We start from the raw sequence: 21,799 nt of genomic DNA on the forward strand, positions 1-21,799 counted from the left end.
TTCTTTCTGATAGCTGAGCAATATTCCATTGTATATATGGACCACAACTTCTTAATCCACATCTGTTGAAGGGCATCTCGGTTCCTTCCACGATTTAGCTATTGTGGACAATGCTGCTATGAACATTGGGGTTAAAAAGTTATTCTCATAGGTATTTGAATGTGTTACAGACATGTAAAGGAAAACTATTTTGGCTAAAACATATTTTGTCTTATATGTAATATATTACTCAGCTATGGATCTTTATTATATCACTAGTGGAAATTTAATTAAAATTTGAGATTGAATATGAGGCTAAATAAAAGTCAGGGGTGCTTAAAGCCCAGGCACTTATTCATAGGAGTGAAACCCTGGTGTCTTGGTATTTCTGTATTAATTTTGTGAGGCCCATCTTGAGTTCTACCTCTTCCTTTAGTATTCCTTCCTACTTCCAACTCTTGCACAATCTCTTCTCTCTGAATCCCTAATGCACTCACATTCTGTGCTGTGCCATTTAACACTTAATTATATGCTGCCTTTCATTGCTTTTTTCTTTCAAGTGCATTTCCACCTATACTGTAAACTCTTTTAAGGGGAGGGAATAGAGCTTATACCTCTGCATCTCACAACTTACGGCTGAGTGCTAAACACATAATTATCCCATATTCTCAATGAACAACTGGTTGTCGGTTGGCATTTAATAGTGGACTGAAATACTACTTATTTGAAGAGAACAAAACAGTCTAGCAAATGAACCTACATTGGATCTGCCAATGACCTGGTGGATGCCTTTGACAACATTACCTCGACGCACTCAAGATAGTCCAACTGAGAGATCAACGTCAGTGAAAAAGTTGAGATGATACTCTCAAATCTTTCCAACTTCCCAAGAATGCCTTTCAAACTTTTTAATTCCATGGACCTCTGTGCTTGACCAAAAAATTCTTTAGGCCACTTGTTAAACTCATTTCTACTTGCCGCTTACAAAGTGCCCCAAGCAGTCCACGAACTTTTCTCCAAACGATGATAGAATGGGCCCATTCCATAGTACAGCTAATCCAAAAGACTGGATAAGCCACGGAACACCACACTTAGAACAACTATTTCTGCTTGACAGCTAAACACAGCAATAAAGTAGAGAGAAAGAAACTGAACATAGAAGAAGGAAACTGAAAGAAAGAGATGGTTTGCCTTCCTTTACACAATGCTATTCTGTGCTGAGTTTTGAAGAATAGAGAAACTGTATAAATCAGTCCCAGATATGCAAAAATCAAAACAGAGGTAAAGAATTTTGATAAATATTTAAATAACTATATATTCACAGGGTGGAACGGAAAAAAGATTTTCACAACCGGGAGGATTTCTAGACACTTTTAACATGATGCAAAATGGGCAGTAATTCAGGATTTAACAGACTGAGGGTTAATACTGAGTTTGGAGAATGACAAGAAAAGTTCTTCCCCATCAATTTTAATGGGGAAACCAATGCAACCATGTAAATCAGTTATTTTTAGAGACTTGGAGAAAATAGGATGCTGAAAGAAATCAATGAGATTTATAACTACATTATTTTACAAGGAAAAGTGTCTTGAAAACTACTGTCACTCCGAGACGTAATAAATATACTACAGAGAATGTCACTGATGTGTGAAGTATGTCTCCTTTAGAGTATTTAGGGATCAATGATGATCCTCTCTTCCTGCAGCTACTGATACTGTCTGCCCTGCTTGCTACACATGGAAAGGGGAGACTGAGAAAATATAACAGCTTTACATGCCCACTATTGAATTATTTTTACTTATGATGCCCAATTATAGCATATTTGGAGCCTACTGACAGAGTAAGTATTGAAAATGTTTCTATTAGTGATATTTTTATCAACCTATGGGTTGATAATTCAAAGATTAGGAAATATAATAATTGGTGGCACATACTAAGAATAAAATCATGCTTTGGGCTCAGGCAACATTTCACAACCTTGGCACCATAAATCTTTTATGCCAGATAATTCTTTGCTGTGGGGGGGCTCTCCTATGCATTGTAGTGTGTTTACCAGCATCCCTGGCTTTTATACGCTAGATTCCAGTCACGCCTACTGGTTTTAACATCCAAGGATGTCTTTGGACATTTCCAAATGTTCCCTGAGGGGGTAAAATGACACCTGGTTGAGAATCACCAGGGTAAGGGTTTATGTTACAAAAAATTCAGAACTTCTTTTATATTAAAATTCCAGACGCCTGGGACTACTTCACTCTGTGGGGGCAAAGACCCTGCCTACACCATGCCAGACAGAGGACTCTATCCTATTTCTAAACAGAACTCTGCCAAGTCATTCCAACCTTAAACCTTCTACGACAACCCATCCCAAAGCTTAACCACAAACTCCATTCTTCCAAGTGATTCAGTCTGTCCATCTGTGACACAGTAGTGATTAGCTGTGGGATTGTGTTGTAGTAGCTGAAGCTAAAGGGGATTTAAAGAATCAAAACTGGTGACTTGACAGTTGCTACTGAAATGTGTGGATCTGAAGCTTTACAACTACACGTTCTATTACAACAGCATAAGGCGAAGAAGGCGATGATGTTTCTAAACTGTTGTACCTTTAGAAGACAATATTAATTTGGCCAAATTATACCCAACATAATACCAGGAAAATGCGCTTCTTTTCTTAAACTATTCCTTTGTTCTGTGTGAGACTGGCCAAAAGCTATAGACAAAAATTGTGAGGAACTATCATTATTTTCAAGTGAAAGGACACTAAGTGCCTAATGCATACTCAAGTTACTCTCAGTCAGTGTCAGATTTCGGAAAGGCATTTCAGCGAGAGATTTTCAAATGGTTAATACTGAAATTACAGTGATTACCAGATATGATAATCCAACAGTTTCCCTATCAGTGAGAAAATTTATTAGGATACATTACCAGAGACCTAATTCATTTACCATTTTTTGAAACAAAGCCTTAATCTCTAAGATCTGCTAAATAATCATATTAAGAATGAAAACCCCATGTTCTGTGTTAGAATAAATGACACAAATACAGCATCTGATAGAACCTGTTGGGTTATTCCTTCAAAATGATCTTTCTTCCTGGTAGATAATATTGTTTTTGGTTTTTAAGGTTTTCAGCAAAATTTTTTCTAAAAGGAATGTAGTTAGTTTCTTTTTTAAAATTACACTTTTTATGCATTTGAGCACATTTTAAAGATACCTCCGCCCATGCAGTGAATCTGATTGGGATAAAATCAAACCACCTACATCAAAAATCTAGTGCATAAGGAAAGAAAGAAAGAAATATAGGAAGAACGAAAATAAATGTCAAATGAACAACTCTTAGAAGGACTGACATTCCATGTTATGTTAGTATACTGCCAAAATCTTTCAGCTGTAATCAAAATTTTCCTTGCTTATAAGACACATGTAGTTTTGATCATGAGTTCCTTAGAGAAATGGAAAATGATGATGGGGAAATAAAGAAGCTGGCCAAGAAGAAATTCTAGTATAATAATAGTTGATATTTCTCTAAGCTTTCACTCTAATATCTCAAAGCAGGAGGTGGAAGAAGATAAAATTTGCAAGTAAATCATTTGCTATTTACTGAAGATGTGCTGAAATTTGAGATAGTTTGATTTACACATTCAAACTTGGCAGATGATATAAAAAGGCCAATTCCATCTCCATCATTTGCCTCTTGTTAACAGATAGGCTAACTGACCACAGTGTCTCTACCACCAGGACTCACTAAATAGGTATTTTTCAAGGATATCAGAGACCATAACTTCTGGAATATTTTAAGTTGTCAGAATAGAATATAAGTCACCTTTTCTATGTCTCTAGTGGTTGAAAAAAAGAGAGGAGAGTTCACAGAAATCCAGAAAGTACTATTTCCTATTGCAGAGCAGAGAAAGGCACATGAACCTGGGTGTTAGGAGAAGAACAAGGGGTAATTTTGAGATGAAGAGCGGTGACACAAGTACCATGAAGGATCACTGGATTTGTCAGACACTTTTGCATTTGCAGGATTACAGCTTCATTCATTTTTAAAGTTATATGACTGCACAAGGGACGGTCCCATCTTACTGCATCTCAAACCTAACTCATGATCTCCATATAATGCTTGACTTAAGTTCCTAAGTGGATTCTGGGCTGTGGGAGTTTCTGAGGCTGGAAAAGATCAGATGAACTGCTTCCTCCAAGATAAAGGGACACAGTAGGATGGATGAGTGTAGGCAATGGGCAGAGTGGACACTTCAGTAATGAAACAAGATAATGTTCTACAGCTCAGCAATGTTCAACTGAGTGAGGCAACGGGGCATCAATGGGAGGTTGGAAGGGGTGGAATTACAGCTAAACCACTGAAAACTGGGAATCTGATCTATACAGAAACCCCATGGTTGCTGTGACTAGCGGAGTGTATGGGAAACAGGAACTCTTTCCTTTGGGTGTGGCACCACGGGTCAAAGCTGTCACCAGGGACAGAAGCCGGTAAGGGGAAGTGGAAATGCACATGGGAGATACAGGCCACCTACTCTCAGTCTACTGCCTGTCACTCTGCCCCCTGCAGTATATTCTTCAAAACTACAGACAGCAAATAAATGACAAGGGTCCACCATACAACTCAAACACAGTATGTATTTATGTCTGAAGGAGGCTAACATTGTCATAAAGAAGGCACAGAATAAAACACCATAAACAGAAGAACAATGGCAAAGAAAAGTTGCAACGGCTTACAAAGGTGATCTGTTAGGTCTTTGATTTCAGAAACAAGATAACTATAAGAATAATGGGTGTATACCATTTTTACATTCATTACAGAGTCCTTGTATACGGGCATAGAAAGATGGGGAACGAGATTTCGTAAACTAGCTGTGTTGTCCCCAGCACCATGTGAATCAGCCTTACCAAGCGTTCGTGTGGATGCAGGCTACAGTAGCTGCTAGACTGTGGAATATGAGAAGAACTGCCCAGCATTCCTCCGTAGCCAGGCTGATTCATCCCACTGGAGGAGCTCCAAGGGTCACTGCTGTGATGGCCATCTGTAAAGGACAAAGAAAACCATGACTTTTCAGAGGCATTCAGCCTTGCCCTACAGAATAGGGTTTTTTCATATACTCGAAAATGGCTGCCCGTTGTGTATTCATCTTTGTGCTGTTTTGCTGATTACATCAGAAGACAGTCATCCTTCTTTTTTCCCAAGTGGTTCTATATTGCCAAACAAATGTAAATATTTACCATAGGCAGCGTTCTTAGTAAAAATTCGCTATAAAAGAACAGAACACACTTCTATGTAGAATTATGTCAAGTCAGCCAGGTAAACAATACTAAAGAAAACATTTCTTAAAAGTCCCCGACCTCCTTTTCTATGAAAACTAACAGTTAAATTGTTCCTAAATTTTGTGCTGAAAATAAAGTACTTAACACATTATAGAGTTGACAAGTTTACAAGTTTTAAATGCAGATAAAGAGATAAGAATGAAAAAGAACATCTCAGATTTAAAAGATCAAATTTCCCTTTTATTCCATACATGGTAGAATTAAAGTTGAAATTACATTATAATTTATAGGGAACATGAGTCTCAGACATACAGTTCTGAATTTTCTTTTTTAACTTTTATTTTTTGCTGCATAGTTCTGCAGTAACCTTAAGCCTTCAGTAGCAGTTGAAAGGGTGCACACTATCATAAGGTAGATATTACGCGAGAGGCGATTTTAAGAGGTTCTGGATTTTATGAAACTAGAAGTTAAAAGGAGGTTTAAAATGAGAGGGACATTATATGAAGTAGCTTTCAATATTCAGTTAATCTTTTGTGAACACCATGTTAAAAACATTTTTATAGATTCTTTTTCTTCCTTGGGTCTATTGGCCTAGAAGTTACTATCAGCGATTGCTGATGCTTGCTTTGGGTTTCTCAAAACGCAGGTGGTTGGTGGGGGTGGGGGTGGGTGGNTCGTTCTTTCAATAGTTGAACAGAAGTTACTGAGCGCCAGATGAATACCAGGCTATCAGCTGGGTGTTCACAGTCCAGGAGGCACTGCCTCCTTGAAAATAAGATGATTTTCACCGTATACGTTACATAATAAAGGCCTTCTGAAAATTAAGGCAATAGGCAAGTTAAATCCAGTACTACATACCACAAAGCTTTTTTTTTTCACTGAGCTTTTAAATCCAGAAGTTAGAATTCCAAAAACTGGAATAGTTTCAGGACAGGGAGGAATGATCAATAGATTTCTTAAAAAAAAAAAAAAATCCTATCTGTGATTTTGACAACTTCAGAGTTTTAATTAGAAGATGGAAATTCAAGTGAAAAATGAGAGGTCACATGGTAATGAGTTTAAAATATGCTCCTGACAGTCTCCTGACAGTCTAACCCAAATTGTATGTTTTTTTAAGACCTGAATCCTCAGGGCACCATGCACTCATCACTGAAGGAAGTCGATGTGAGACAGGATCACAAGGTACTGTTTCTGTGATCCTAATGGGAAAACACAGGACTTTCTAAAAGTTATTATTCATGCACTTAAGATTTAGCCTTCATGTTGTGGAAGTTTAGATGTCACCCTAAATTCAAAGATGAAGTTAAGGCCCCAACATTTCAAATAGATGGCATCTATGACAAATAAATTGAGAATACATATCATTGAACGAGAGTCTCCTGAAACATTCTGACAACATGATGCACTATATGGAAATACATTTAGGATTTGTTAACACAGAACACTCTACTCAATGCAGACTTATAAAAATACATACTTTACATAAATTATGCTTTTCACAGTAAATTAATATTTATCACATCCCATGATCTTGGCATAATGTTGTTTTGAAAGAATAGAATTAGATGTGTGCAAATTAATTGTGCTCGTCATAAATGTCAACTCAATTTTTTTTTTTTGCTTTTTTGGGTATTCATATGCAGAAAAGCAAGTTTGTTCCCCTTATTCTGCGTGGTCTTCCATGGAGAAGAGCCTACTGTTTTCTGTTTTAATCCACCTGACCTCCCATGTGGTGTGCACAGTTTAAGCAAGCACCCTCCTGAAGGCAGATAGAAGAAATCTATCCTGTCAATTTTCTCAGTGAAAATCTGCTTTGAGTGATGAATCCTTGAATTGACCATCTCGATAAGCACCGGCAGCATAGTTGTTCTGACTGGTCGCATAAGAGGGGAGCGGATGCACAAGTGACTGCTGTTTATAGCTGAAGGGGATGAGCCTTTTGTCAAGGCCCAGGATGCCCTCAAGTGACATATCCAGCTGGGTCCCTTTGTGAGGTACACCTAGGACGGGTCACAAAGATAAAGGACCCTTATGAACATGAGCTCTATTATGCGTGGAACAAATTCTCTCCATTCCTGCAAGACCCATTTGATTCAATGTTATAGATTTTCCATGGAATTTCACATGTGAACTAGCAACCTGAAAAAGCTAATACTCTGAAGGGCAAGAAAATAAGTCCGTTTTAATCAGAATGACTTCGAGTATGTCCACTGCAAGCTAAGTGAGACGCCAAGCTGCTCCCTGGTTCCTTGCTGCTCCAAGGGTTCTCCCCCCAACATGACATGGCCCTTCCTAGAGCAGCACAAAAAGGAAATCCCATGGCACTTTGCCAAGGCACAATCAAAAAAGGTTTTCACACCCAGGCAAAAAGAGTTAAAAGTTCTGCATACAGGTACAGGAGTTCTTGGAAAATTCATGTCTAAATTTCAGACTATTAACTTGGCAACAAGATCATGATATTTTGACGGTAAGTGCCCCAGGCCTATCAGGGATGAAGCCTTAGGTGCATGCTCTGGACAGTAATTCTTAAATGCAGCTGGTGTCATTCTAACTATTCCAGTCTTTTCCAAGCAGCTGAAAGGAACCGTGCTATCAGGGGCAAGACTGGAAGCTCAGGGGTACACACCCATGTACATTTCATTAAATAAACTGCACAATTAAAAGAATAAATATACTTCACCTACTATGAAACTGTAATTTTCTCAATTTGTCTGGGACAAAAGCTGGGTCTTTAAATCAATTAGCATGTTGGGGTGGAGCTTTCGCTGTGTAATGAAATAATATTCTAGTCTTGAGATATGTTGCTTCATCTTAAATGGGGCTCTTGTTCTTACCTATAAATTAATAAGTGGCTAAACTTTTTATATGAAGTTATACATAAGGACAATTTGTTCCCAGTTGGCTAAATCCAGGATGCTCAAAATACATGCTGAACCAAAACACTTCTAAAAATACACACACGTTCTTCTTGGGGAGAGAAGAAGCTGAAATGATCTGTCATGGAAGACCATCCCCCAAGACGCGTCAGTTCTAAGTGAAGTCAACCAGTTTAATCTTAACTCATCATTGCTCAAGGGGCTTTGATTTAAAAAAATAAGTCTTAGTCAAGTTTTAATTAATTGATGAATTTTTAATGAATTCAATTCCTAAGAAGATCATGACCTTCCATATTCTCCACTTGCCTACTATTCCATTTCTTGAGTCTGAGATCAGCAGTCTTTTGCCCCATATATGACCTGAAAAGACCCAGGGAGATTCTGCCCAGTGGATTTCCCCGCAGAAGTGGCAGCATCTTACCCTGCATGAAGAAGGAGCTAGGGAAAGTGCTGGCTGCTGGTTTCGAGGAAGGGTAGCCTGGCGAGTCCCTATTGTAGTCGGCAGTGCTTGCTGATGGAGCATAAACCTGAGGAAGGAGAGACAATTTAGTTTTGCTTGCCGCATTGACCAAAGCACCTCAAGGTCCATTACTTGATACGAAGCAGGAGCAAAATGCTAAATTTCCATGTCCGTTCCAAATCTGATCAAACCCTAGAACACTGCCCCTTTCAGAATACAGAAAAACAAAAAACAACAACAAAAATGTTGAGTAGATTTGTGTGACTGGAAAACCAGGGGCGGGGGAAATTTTCCAGTCGCAGGCAAGAATATTCTGAATTATGTCTAGTTAAATATATTACATAATACCCGTGGGGTTGTCCTGTCCAAGCATCTATTTTTTTTTAAACATAGATGGCCCCTGAGCTCATGAAAGGTGCAAACAGAAGGGCACGCATCAACCTTCTCCCTTTTAACTCTACCTTTCAATTAAAATGTTCACTTCTGAGAAAAAGAGAGACAGCGAAAATGAATGCACTATCCAGACCACAGAAAGTGACAAATACATCTTGGAATATTAAATTCCCATAGTGTCAGCTTTTTGCAGAGATGCATGAAAAAGACCATTAAAAGCCCAGATCTACATAGACCACCAACAATCAGTATGTACACAGGAAGAGTGGGGAGTACTCCTTTATAGTTCCTATTATATTTGTGTGTGCAATAAACTTAAAAAAGTGTGCCAAAATCCTAATTTACTGAACATTCGTTTACTAATACTCATGAGACTTGGGGAACCAGTCCTCTATAAAAATAGCCTGTGTATTTTCTTGTTTATGTTTCCTCTAAAGAAGGCAGCATAGTAGAAAAGCATAAATTCATAAGGTATAGTTTAACTTTAATTGGTTTCCCCCCTTGCCTTTTCTGCTAAATATAATTTTTTCAAATCCCTATTTTCTTTTGCTCCAAAAGTTCCTCTCTCCAGATGGTCGGAGAGACTGAAACACTGTCATCCTCTTGATGAAAATGGATACCTTCCTGCCTCCATTTTGAAGCAGGCAGCGGCTCACAAAATTGGCAGTGAGCCTACAGTGATATTCACAGGTCACAGTAAAAGAAAGAGAAATTCACCAATAAAAAGGCAACTGCAGACTTACCAAAAAATACTCCCATTTTTTTTTTACAGTGCACATCGAATAAACACCCTAAGAAAAATTATATAATTGCTCTCAGAACACCATGAATCACAAACTAAGCATTAATACAAGGTTTAGGATTTCACAAAGGATAGGTCCACAGAGACAGATGTGGGAAAATATGCATACACATACATACATCAAATAAATGCTACATATGCCCCACAGTGCCCTTGAAAATTGGGAGGTCCTGGAGACTGAACAAAACAAAAACAAACCAGAAGAACCCAGGCACACGTTAGAAAACAAGGATTTTTCTTCAGTCATGGAGGGATATAAGCCCTGAATTTCGTGGGCTATATTTCATTTCATTTTTTTAATTCTCCTCATATTTTAAATATATAAATGTCTATTTGCTTCTTTTCCCATAGGGCTTACAATAAGGAAGACATCTTTTTAAGCATCTTTAAGAGACAAAGAATAAACCTTAAGCCAGGAATCTCCAAACAAATCAATACCCTTAAAGATTTGTCATGCAAAACCCAGTATTTTCTTGAAAACTATACAACTAATAAACAGTTAGTTAGGGAAATACTGCTGAATGTATTTAGAGAAGGTCTTGAGAGTAGGCTAAAAACATGAAAGAAACATTACTGTCTAGAAAAAGGGGAAATTGAAAATTAGATTATCTCATTCTAATGACAGAATGAGGCGCAATACAGCTACTACAATATATCTATGGTCCAGGCCATTAGCCTGACAGCTAGTTGGCCAGTTGGTATTAACACAAGCTAAGTGTACTATGTGTTATCCCCATATTTCAGAAATCAGCATATTTACTATAAAGCTGAAAATAAACTCTGACCCATATTATGAAATCATTTTATACTTTAAAACAAATGAAATAAGTTGTTTTAGCATAATGTTTAGTTTAAATAATTATACTCTACTACGTTATCTTTAAACATGTATATTATTATGTCAATATCATTTAATGGCACCTAGAAAGGTTCTCCTTTTCCCTCCTGATGTGGGCAGAATTAGTTGATATTTCTTGCAAGAGATAAGGACAAATCTTTGGTAATTTTGCCCACATACAAGGAGGCTATTGGACTATGAATTATGATCAAACTCAAAGATCTGAGAATAAGATCACTTATCAACCAAATTCATAAGTACCACTGGCATAACGAGTATCTACGGGGTTACAAAGTTTTTAGGATATATTATACTATATGATTTCTATTTTTCTGGTGTTATGGTCAAATGAAGACTCTTTAGGTAAGATGAAAGTCTTATTAAAAAGAAATGGACCACTGTTTCTAGAAAAAAAGGCAATTCCTGCATATTTTATAAATTTTCTTTATACTGTAAATTTACAGATCAGGTAAAATGTTCTTCTCTTTCCATTTATGAACTTCATCTTTCCCACTTCAAAAGTTACTTGTAAGGTAAGCACCCTACAGAATTATTTATATAAATAAACCACGCACAGAACTATTATACTTTTTTTAAAGATTTTATTTTTAAGAAATCTCTACACCTAACATGGGACTCGAACTCACAACCCTGAGATCAAGAGTCACGTGCTCTGCCAACTGAGCCAGCCAGGCACCGCTATCCTTTTTTAAAGTAGAAGGAATTAAAGAATTTATTTAGGTCAGCTCCACCCCCCCACACACATTTTAATTAGAAGGAATTCAAAAATGGAATGGTCAAAGCAACCGCTCAAGATCTGCAACTTATCCAACAGCCACAACTATCAATTGCTCTTTATTTTAGGTTACTTTCTTTAAACATGGTGGCAGAGGTACAAGATGACATTTATGAAAACAGATTGATCATAACGTGCATACTTCAGTTTATCCTTAATGTTTTCATCTTTAATAACATGAATGACCAGGGAGCTGTTCCATTATTTTTACCTCAGTCACCTGTTTTGCCAATTTCTTAATCAAAAGACTCCAATGGGTTTCAATAATGTATTTAATAGAGACACTAAATTCAATAAGAAAAGTTCACATCCGATTAATTTTAATTATTACTATTTTAGGTAACTGGAAAGATGACTTAAGTATTTGTTCAGTAAAATAGTTTTTTATTTAACAGAACAATGACAAACACCCCAGATATCTTCAAATAGTTGGAGTCATTTTAATGACTAACACTAAAAAATCAGTCCAGTGAAAAATGAAATGAAAATCCCAAACTCTAGTTCAGTGTATTGAAGTGACCCCACCTATGAAACATGAGGAAAAGTCTAAAGGGAAACGAAAATCTACACTTAGTTTTTCTCTGATAAGGTAGCTTAGATCAAGGTGACTTTTGGCATTCTGATTCCTCTCACAAGAGTAACCCAAGAAGGGTGAAATTTCTGTTGCAAAATTGGAAATGGGGAAACTTGGACAAAGCTCATAGGCTACATACAGCTCTTGTACTGAACTGTTTGTTGAATAAAAGCTTCATGGGGAACTAATAGCACAGTATAGTTTATGGCCAAATTTAGCAACATTATCTTTTCTCTTACATTTCTGAATTTAAAAACAAAATCATACATATAGAAATTCTGAGTTTAACGAATTTCTCCAGATAACACTAAACACCCTGAACTGATAAAAAATACATATATATTTTTCTTCATTTTACATATTTGGTTTTTGTTGTAATTTGAGAAGTATTACTATATTACGTTAGCTGTTCCATCCAATGTTCCTGATTATCCTTTGCTCAGTCACCAAAGAAATAATACGATACCTTCTTTTAAATAGAATCTCCAGCTATTAGAAAAGAAGAAAACCAAGCAAACGGGCAAAATGAAGGGAGCAGAATGCATATCCTCCTCTCCCCCCTTGATGTTCTCATTTTTATCTGTTTTGGCATAGCAGTTTCACTTATGAAGATTTAAAAAATAACAATGAACCATTTGTTTAGGGCCCCTTGCGGAATAGCTTTTGGGCTAGGAGCTCTACACACGTTACTTCTGATTTTCCTAAGGGTCATACAAGATGGTCATTATGAACAGCACCATTTGGATTTCCCAGGGCTGAAGTATAGTAGAGAGATCAATTGTATTGGCCCACACTATCTTGGCTGTGACTGCAAGTTCCACCATTCAGCAATCAGACAACCTTGGACCTGTTTCTTTGACCTCTCTAGTCTCCAGATTCCTACCTGTAAGATGGGAATGGCACAGCCTGCTATGGAAAGTTCTTACGAGAATAAAATGGTATGTTGTGCGTGAAACAACTAGAAGAGTACCTGGCACATATCAAGCACGCAAAAAACGTCAGATAATAGGGTTAATGTTGTGTTGCTATTTTTTTTTATTATCTGAGCAAATGTGACTCAGGAAGGTTAAGCCACCTTTTCTACATTAACAATCAGGTGGTAAAGGCAGGATTTAAATGGGTCATCAAAGTCTATATTCTTTTCATAAAAAAAAAAAATTCTTGCTCTTAAAAGGCCAAAAAAGGGGTATTTTAAACTATCAACACAAGGTTGTACTTTGACCACGGTTTGTGGAAATATTCTTATGGGGGTTTCATAATCACCTTTTAAGAAAGCAAAATGTGATAAGGCACATTCATAGTAAAATCGATCTGTATTAATGTCACTTGCTTCCTGAAGTGGGAAGCTAAGCTCTAAGGGGAGACAGAGAAGTGGCTACAGAGCATGTGTCATGAGGTGTGTAACTGCGTGGGGCTGAGTGATAACTACTAGGTTGTACAATGCACCTTTAACATTCCTTACCATTACTACCCCTTTGTGATTCTCTAAGTACCATCTGAATATAGAATTTATGAAAAGAAGCAGTTCAGACTAACAGGAACATCATAGTTGAGGCTTTCAGACTCTTAAAGAGAGTTGCTGTATGCTCCATGATGGGTTGAAAATAACAAAGCAGAATTACATCTCCGATGCCCAAGTGCTAGCAAGGCTCACTTAGTAGTCTAGACCTTGGCAGATTTTACAAATACTCTAAACTATGACAGCAAAACACTCAAATGCCAAGTGTTCACAATGCTAGGCATATGCTTTGATGCTTCTCAGCATCTAATGGGGAAAGTGCTTGGAAGTGGGTCAGCTCACTACTCCGGCAATGCGGCTGGACTCTCAACTCTTAAAATATTGTTTGAAAGACATGGGTCCCAGTAAGAGAAAAGAAAGGCTCAGGGGCAGTGACACCTTCTTATTCAGAAGAGTTAATACGGACACTAATTGTACCACGTGACCTAATTGTACCACGTGAAATTAAACGTATATCACTAACTGACCCATAAAGCAAGGGGAAGATGTACTTAAAAGAGGCAATCTTCAGAGAGTACAGAAAAAGACTTGGTGTAATAGCAGAAATTACCCAGCTCTGGAGCCAGACCAACTGGGTTCAAATTCCAGCTCTCTCACAATTAATTGTGAGCTGGTTGGTGATGCTGTGAGTCTTAGTTTTCTCACTTGTGAACGAGGTTATTCTTTTTTGTAAGCATTGGAGAAAATATCTGTCAAGCATAACTCTTAATCTGTTGTAGGCACTCAGTAAATGGTAGTATCATTCACATCTTGTAAGTGCTAGTCACTGCTTATAGCTATTTTTAAAGTGTCTAGAATGGGGCTATCCAATACAGTAGCCATTAGCAATAGGTAGTTATTTGAATTAAGCTTAATTAAAGTTACATAAAGTTAAATACCCATTCCCTCAGTCACACTAGACACATTAGCCAAGGGCTCAATAGCCATACGTGGCCACAGGCCACTATACTGGAGAGCACCAACACAGAACTTTCCCACTGCAGCAGAAAGTTCTGTTGGAAGCAGTAGCCTAGAGTCATTGTTGCCTGTGAAGAGTCCTACTGGGCCATGTGTGTCACCCTCTGTTAGACCAGCTTTGACAACAATGTCAGTGCATTTAAGACTTGATATTCCCTTTAGGCTGCAAAAGCAAGAACTCTTTTGGTGGACTGGTTAGAGAGGCAATTTCTAGGTATGCCTAGTCCCTAGCATACAGCTGGTGTTAATAAATATTGATGCTACTGAAGGGTAGGACATTTAGGTTTTAGTTTTATTTATTATGTTTAGAGTTCCTTGTACTACGACATATTTTTAAAAGTCCTTTTATAACCATCTGCCAAAATTCCTGCAAATTGTACCAAGTGGAACACAAGGCAAGAGTATCTGTGACTCTAGGTTTCTGGATGTGTAGGAAGCAAAGAAATACTTCCACTGCAATTTTGTCCTTGGCCCCAGTGTCTTTGGCAAAGGAATTATAGTTAGACATGGTGTGATCACTTTTTCTAGATGATAAAAGTTGAACAGATGTTTAAGTTTTTCTGATCATGTGTTTTCACATTATTGGTAATTGGGTCCCTCTATTCTACTCTCACTTCATTTTTATTACTTTTTCCTTTTTTTAATCTTTTTTTATATGACTTCTTTACAGATGCTCCTTTTTCTTTTCATGCTACTTTTCCACCTGCTGCCTCTGTCCTGCCTGTTGGCTTCATATTTTTAAAGCTCAAATGCTTTCAACCTTATTTTACACATGAGCAAAGGAAGAGGTTAATGGACTTACCCAAGGGCCTGGACAGAGCCCAGGGCCCCTGACTTTGTACCCAGTCCTCTTGGCACTCGCCTTTCTAAAGTCTTTTTTATTTTTATTTTATTTTATTTTTTTTTTAAAGATTTTATTTATTTATTCAACAGAGATAGAGACAGCCAGTGAGAGAGGGAACACAAGCAGGGGGAGTGGGAGAGGAAGAAGCAGGCTCATAGCAGAAGAGCCTGATGTGGGGCTCGATCCCATAACGCCGGGATCACGCCCTGAGCCGAAGGCAGACGCTTAACCACTGTGCCACCCAGGTGCCCCCTAAAGTCTTTTTTAACTTTATAACTTAAATATTCTAATGGGCAGTAAAATGGCATAAAAGATTAATAAACAGATTCAAGTAACAGAGTTGAGTAAGTTATTATAAGGTTTAAAGGCAGTTAATAATGCTCAAGGGCATATAACAGTCAGGCAGTAAATAATCCAAGAGTGCAAAAAACCAAAACCAACAGCAAACTCCAGGAATAAAAATTATTCACCTGGCATATTCTCAGTACAGTATATATATCAAGTCAAGGAATGTTTACTAATGGCAGAAAAATCCTACTTCACTTCCAGGTGATGGTTAAAGGCCAATTTGCATTATTGTCACATAAATAGGAAATCTACTTAGAGATAACACATAAATGTCTGCAGTATACTGACAAACTGATGGATATTTAATTACAAATGGAAAATTTCAAAGGTTGTAGGCTATTGAAATCGTGAAGCTTTTATGACCATCTAAATCACCTGAAGCTTTCATAGGAATTAATCAAATAGTTCTAAATGCCCTAAAATAACTCTTGGTAAGAAGAGGGTTTTTTCCCCCACAAACTATCTTTATTGGTAGTCTGAAAAAAAAAAATCACAATTATGTAAACATGTATAAAATGTACCATTAGTGTAGGGGTGCCTGGGTGGAACAGCGGTTAAGCGTCTGCCTTCGGCTCAGGGCGTGATCCCTGCATTATGGGATCGAGCCCCACATCAGGCTCCTCTGCTATGAGCCTGCTTCTTCCTCTCCCACTCCCCCTGCTTGTGTTCCCTCTCTCGCTGGCTGTCTCTATCTCTGTCAAATAAATAAATAAAATCTTTAAAAAAAATGTACCATTAGTGTATATGATATTCCTATTTTTTCCACGAACAAGAAATTACCTGTCTTCACTCTGCCATACTCAACACAAAAAGAATGTGCGTGTTCCTCTTAAAAGAAATTCCTTGAGTATATTATATATATATACTTAATATTTCATTTATTTATTTTGAGAGAGAGAACTCGCACGTGTGCATGTGCAAGTGTGGGTGCAAGTGGGGGTGAGGGAGGGGCAGAGGAAGAAGGACAGAGAGAATCGTAAGCAGGCTCCACACACACTGAGCAGCGCCTGATGCGGGGCTTGATCTCATGACCCTGAGATCATGACCTGAGCTGCAGTCAAGAGTCAGACCTTCACTGACTGAGCCACCCAGGTGCCCCGAGTATGTAATATATTTAGGCCACAGGTCACTTTGAACACACATCCATATATTGCATCACAAACATCACGTATAATTTTCCCACTCTCCTAAATATCAGCTGAGTTTTGATGATCTGTTCATGATCAGATCAGTCCATAAGATCTGAAGCTACGTCCTATAAATGAATTACAGTTTCATTCTTCTCAGTCACCAGATTTCCTTGTCTGTGTGAAGAAGTCGTAAAATTGTGGAAGCTTTAATTCCCTTTTTTGTTTGTATCTTTACCAAATTCTGTAAGTGGAAGACATCACAAAGACCCCAAAGAAAGCAACAGGAAGGAGAAGAAGGGCCCTGAGTGATGCATGTGGGATCAGGCTCCAGAGCTGGGTAAGCAGGAGGAGGTGGACAGCCTGCAGGCAACGCATTTCCCTAGGAGTGCGCCCGGTCTGCGGCAAGAGCAGCGATCACGCAGTGAAAAAGTGAGCTGGACCCACTATCGCGTGCCTCCTGCATGCAAAGTCCCCAGGAGCTAGGAAAAACCTGGTGTTCTTTATGGGCAGGCAGCTCTACCTTGTTCTTTCTTTTCTTCAAATAGAAAGGCAAGGACAATTCTTATGTTTTTTTATATAGCTAGCTATAGCATAATTTTCAAATCCCTAAATCAAATTTCAAACCCTAAAAATAAAATGAGTCCACATAGCCTTTGACGTATATAAAAATTTCCAAGGGAGGAAAAACAAAATCCCACTTCAATTTTTTTAAAAAGCACTAAGAATTACTCATAATTGTACAATTATATTATTGTAATTTAAATCTACATAGTATCCTGTTATTTTAGAAGGATTTTCAATGCATTATCATTGCAACCCTGAGACAGTAGAAGAACCAGGAGAGGTACGATGGGGCTTACCCTGCTATGATATAATAGATTTGTTGTGATAGAGAATGTTTGAGATTTTAAGTTGTTTTCACATATTATCCTACAACCATCTCAGTGATGCATGAGGGAGTTGCCAATTAGAAACAAAGAAAAGAAGTAATTTGTTATGGTATCATAACTTAACACTCTCCAGAAGCGAAAAAGGACCTGGTCCCAATGGCTGCCAGCCCCAAGCTCTTGTCACACTTGGCATGACAAAAATCGTGACAAAGATAAAAATAGCTAACACTTTACTTAGGACATGCCAGACACTATTCCAGAAAAAAAAAAAAAAAAGGTACATATACTCACTTTGTACACTCAAACTGCTATTTGATTATCATCTCAATTTTATAAATAAGGAATCTAAGAGAGACATTAAGTAACTCTCTCAAAGTCACACAGCTAGTTAAGTGGCAAGCTGGGCAACATCGTGTAGGTTTGTTTCAGAGTTTGAGCTATAACCACCATTCTACAACATTATCTCTGAATAGCTGAGAGTTCTCTCCAGGGTGTTCATAGACTCCTCCCAACACCAGCTCTGTGAATCCTGGGCCCCTGACATGCACACCCTGGCCATTCAGCAGCCAGGTGGCTTAGAATGCCGTTTTGCCTAAAGAGAACACGAGGTGGTCACAGTCTAGGGGCACAAAGAAGGCTCTTGCGCGCTGCTACGGGAGGACCATTCATCTGTCTTCCAGGCACGAAGCTGAGCAAAGTAGCAGCAGGTATCAATACTTTTTGTTTCAATTGTACTAATGTCGGAGAGAAGTGAAGTAACCTGCTGCGAGTTACACTGGCATTTAGCGGTGAAACCAGACCCAGGCCTAAAAACGAGGACACTAAACTGATAAAACGCACCATATTACGTTCAAGTGAAGCGTTAATATAGTTCTGTCTATGTGTACTAGCCTCTGGCTCCAAATACTTCTTTTTATTTTTACACCTGCATTTCTCTTGCTCTTGGCATGAAGTGAGCAGACACTGTATGTTTGCTATTACTTTCAACGTGGTATATCACAGGAATGCCCACTGCCAACATTCTGAGTACCTTGGCCCTCGCTGAGAATGCCTTAAACTGATTAAGTTACACCTGGCTAAAGATCTCTTGAAACACTTAATTGCATAAAATTTGGTCCAGGTGAAACCTGACTGCTTCCTGGTTACATTCCTCATGTTACTTATTCACGTGGGACTTGGCCTCATCACCAGGCTCAGGATGGGTGCAGATAGACGACTGTGGATGTTAAGTGCATCACAATACTTTAATATGTTCCAAACACCTAACCATTCGTTTCCAGGCTTTTATTTATTGAATGCTTGTCAGAAATTAAAGGTAATGTTAAGAAGAACATGACTTTCAATTTCTATGAAGTATGATATTTAGATGATTTTGATCTCTGCTTCGCTATCACATCAAATTCATGATTGTTAATTATTTCTAATGGATCATATCCCATCTCAACACTATTGACAATTGCCAACCACAGAAACAACAAGGCTTAAGCAAATACTATGAAAATATGCACAAGTGTGTGTTGTGTATCTGTGTGTATGTGTGTGTGTGTATGGTTCCCAACACAGAAGAGGCTCAAGTAGTGGCCAAGTGCATGCATGAATGAATGAACACAAGATACACACCAAACTGAGAATATCATAGAGAGAGATAAACATTCATTGTTCTGCCAAAACACATTTTAGTGCTCTTCTCTATGTTTGAGGACTAAGCTTGTGTTAGGAGGTGGAGACAATGACCTATGATGGTCCATACTTAAGGGCTCTAAGAGTATTCTCCACCCTTTTCCCTTTGAACCCAAGGCCATAGGTTGATGCCTGAAGCCTAGAGCTGACATCATTCAAAGGATTATAATGTTGTCTTTTCAAAAAGGATCTAAGCTCAAATAATTTTGGGCACCATTGCGATAAACATATAACTTCAATATTGCAGACCTTAGTCAATGAACCTTATCATGAGGGGTAAAAGCCTACATCTCTGGGAAAAACTCCACAGTCACAAACCCACTTTTCAACATATCTCCAGTCAGCCTGCCATCTCAGGAAATGTTATCATCTGCCTGGAGCTATTACAATTCAACCTGATGAGGTGTCAGTCAGATCTTATCTCAAGAAATAATTTTTAGAAAGAATGAGAAAAAAGTGAAGAGGGTATGAGGGTACAGAGAGGGTTTTACAAGAAGGGAATGCACCACCAAAGAAAAACACTGACTATGTTATAGTTATAGTTTGACCTTGAGCAACCTAAACGTGCTATTCCTCTCCCTCAATCCCGGATCTTCAGGACCGCATTTGTGTATAATGTGCACAGAGGGCCAGAGAGCCATCATTCCTAAGTCAGCATTCCTTCCCCGGAAGCAAGAGGAATTAGAGAGAAAGTTGTGTCAGACAAAGGTGGAAAGAAACTTGCAAAAGTAGAGACCCAAGCAAGAAAAAAAGATAGTAAGACCAAGGTTCTAACTGATACTGCAAAGACAAGAGGAAAGGTCAAAGAAGCAATTCGCAAAATGGGATATGTACTTCCCTAGATACCTTCTTTGCCTTGAACTTAACAATATAAAAGGAAATTTGGTAAAATTCTATGATTTGTCATTATAGAAAGTTCATATCTTTGTAATGTTTTAAATTATAAAGACTTCCTGGGGCACCTGGGTGGCTCAGTGCCTTAAGCGTCTGCCTTCAGCTCAGGTTATGATCCTGGGGTCCTGGGATCAAGCCCTGCGTCGGGCTCCCTGCTCAGCGGGGTGTCTGCTTCTCCTCTCCCTCTTCCCCTCCACCCCACTTGTGCTGTCTCTATCACATGCTCTCTAATAAATAAATAAAATCTTAAAAAAAAACCCTTTGTTTCCATTACCTCATTTAAGAATCATTTTGAGACAGATTATCTATCCAAGCAGTCACCCATCTCACCCATCTTATACAGTAGGAGACAAAAGCTGGGAGAGCTTTAACATGACTGGGTGGGATAGGAGTGGGGCTATGATCTATCTAGGTTTTTTCATTCCAAATCCCAAGTTGGAATTGTTAGCACTTGATCAGAATGTCCTTCCAAATCACCCATGGTCTAAGGAATCTGGAGATTTTTATGTTAGTAAATGATATCTACTGATGTTAACCAGAGTTAAAGATGAACTCTATGCTGTGCTTTGAAGCATCGAGCTTAACCCTCGGTGCTTCAAACAGACGCCGTCATCTTCTGCTTACTGAGAGAATTGTTATGAACAGTGAGTTTCCAATTTGGTGAAGTTCTGAACAGGAATCATTGCCACGGCACACTGTAAAATCATTACCCCAGCCTCCCCTTCACAGAGGTGGGGGGAAAAAGCACAAATTGTCTTTCTTCTGTCAAAACATATGGCCCTAACTCCTTTCAACTGAAAACAAAAGCATGAAATAATTACCAAATATAAGACTGTGGCACAGACTGAAATGAAAAAAAAAAAAAAGTATGTGAATTGTCAATATCTCTGTCCAATCAACCACCTCTTTATCTGTTATCCATTCAAGGACCTTCCCCTCTCTCACACCCAGGGCAAACGTTTAGGTAAAATCAGCCAGCAATATTTCACCGATGTGACACACAGCAGATTCTTTAGCTAGCACAAGGCTAGGTGCTTTGGTACATTTAAAAAAAAAAAAAAAAAAAAAAAAAGGACTCTAGAATTGTCATTAGGAGCCAGTCGGGAGACCTCAGATATATAACAAGCAACTAGAAGACATATGTAAATGAATATATATATATATATATATAAAGTTAAGTTGACTTTCTCTAGTATTTGAATTTCAGACACTTTTTTCATCTGATCTAATTTTTCTTAATTTTAAAGATATGCAGTTTAAAGATCTGCTACTGGCTACCTCAAATATTCTTCTGGAATAACAAGGGTATAAATAAATATAAACAACAGTAATTACTTTAACAATAAAAATTACAGTAAGACTGCGCCTTTGATGTTTATCCAAGAAATGAAACCTTTGATAACTAAATTACTTTGTTCAATAATTTTGAATCTTCAAAACTAGAAATGTAAAATCCAGATGATTGCTTAATATTAAGATAAGGGAAGCAGCTTAAAAATCTCAGTGTTGATGAAATTAATGAGAGAATATTTTACAAGAAAAGGAA

At 38.1% G+C, this 21,799-nt stretch overlaps 1 protein-coding gene across 22 annotated transcripts in view; it reads right to left on the reverse strand.

Moving 5' to 3' along the window:
- Positions 1-21,799, reverse strand: part of TCF4 (transcription factor 4) — a 349,754-nt gene that overhangs the window by 46,724 nt on the left and 281,231 nt on the right. For all 22 annotated transcript variants that reach the window (XM_019794601.2, XM_034642406.1, XM_019794595.2 and 19 more), the window contains 2 exons: positions 8,550-8,655; positions 4,881-5,014 (listed from right to left, as the gene is read on the reverse strand). In XM_019794601.2, coding sequence (XP_019650160.1) covers positions 4,881-5,014; positions 8,550-8,655 — 240 coding nt within the window. The remainder of the gene's footprint in view (positions 1-4,880; positions 5,015-8,549; positions 8,656-21,799) is intronic.

Source organism: Ailuropoda melanoleuca, chromosome 14 (genome assembly GCF_002007445.2).
Source record: "Ailuropoda melanoleuca isolate Jingjing chromosome 14, ASM200744v2, whole genome shotgun sequence".
NCBI lineage: Eukaryota > Metazoa > Chordata > Mammalia > Carnivora > Ursidae > Ailuropoda > Ailuropoda melanoleuca.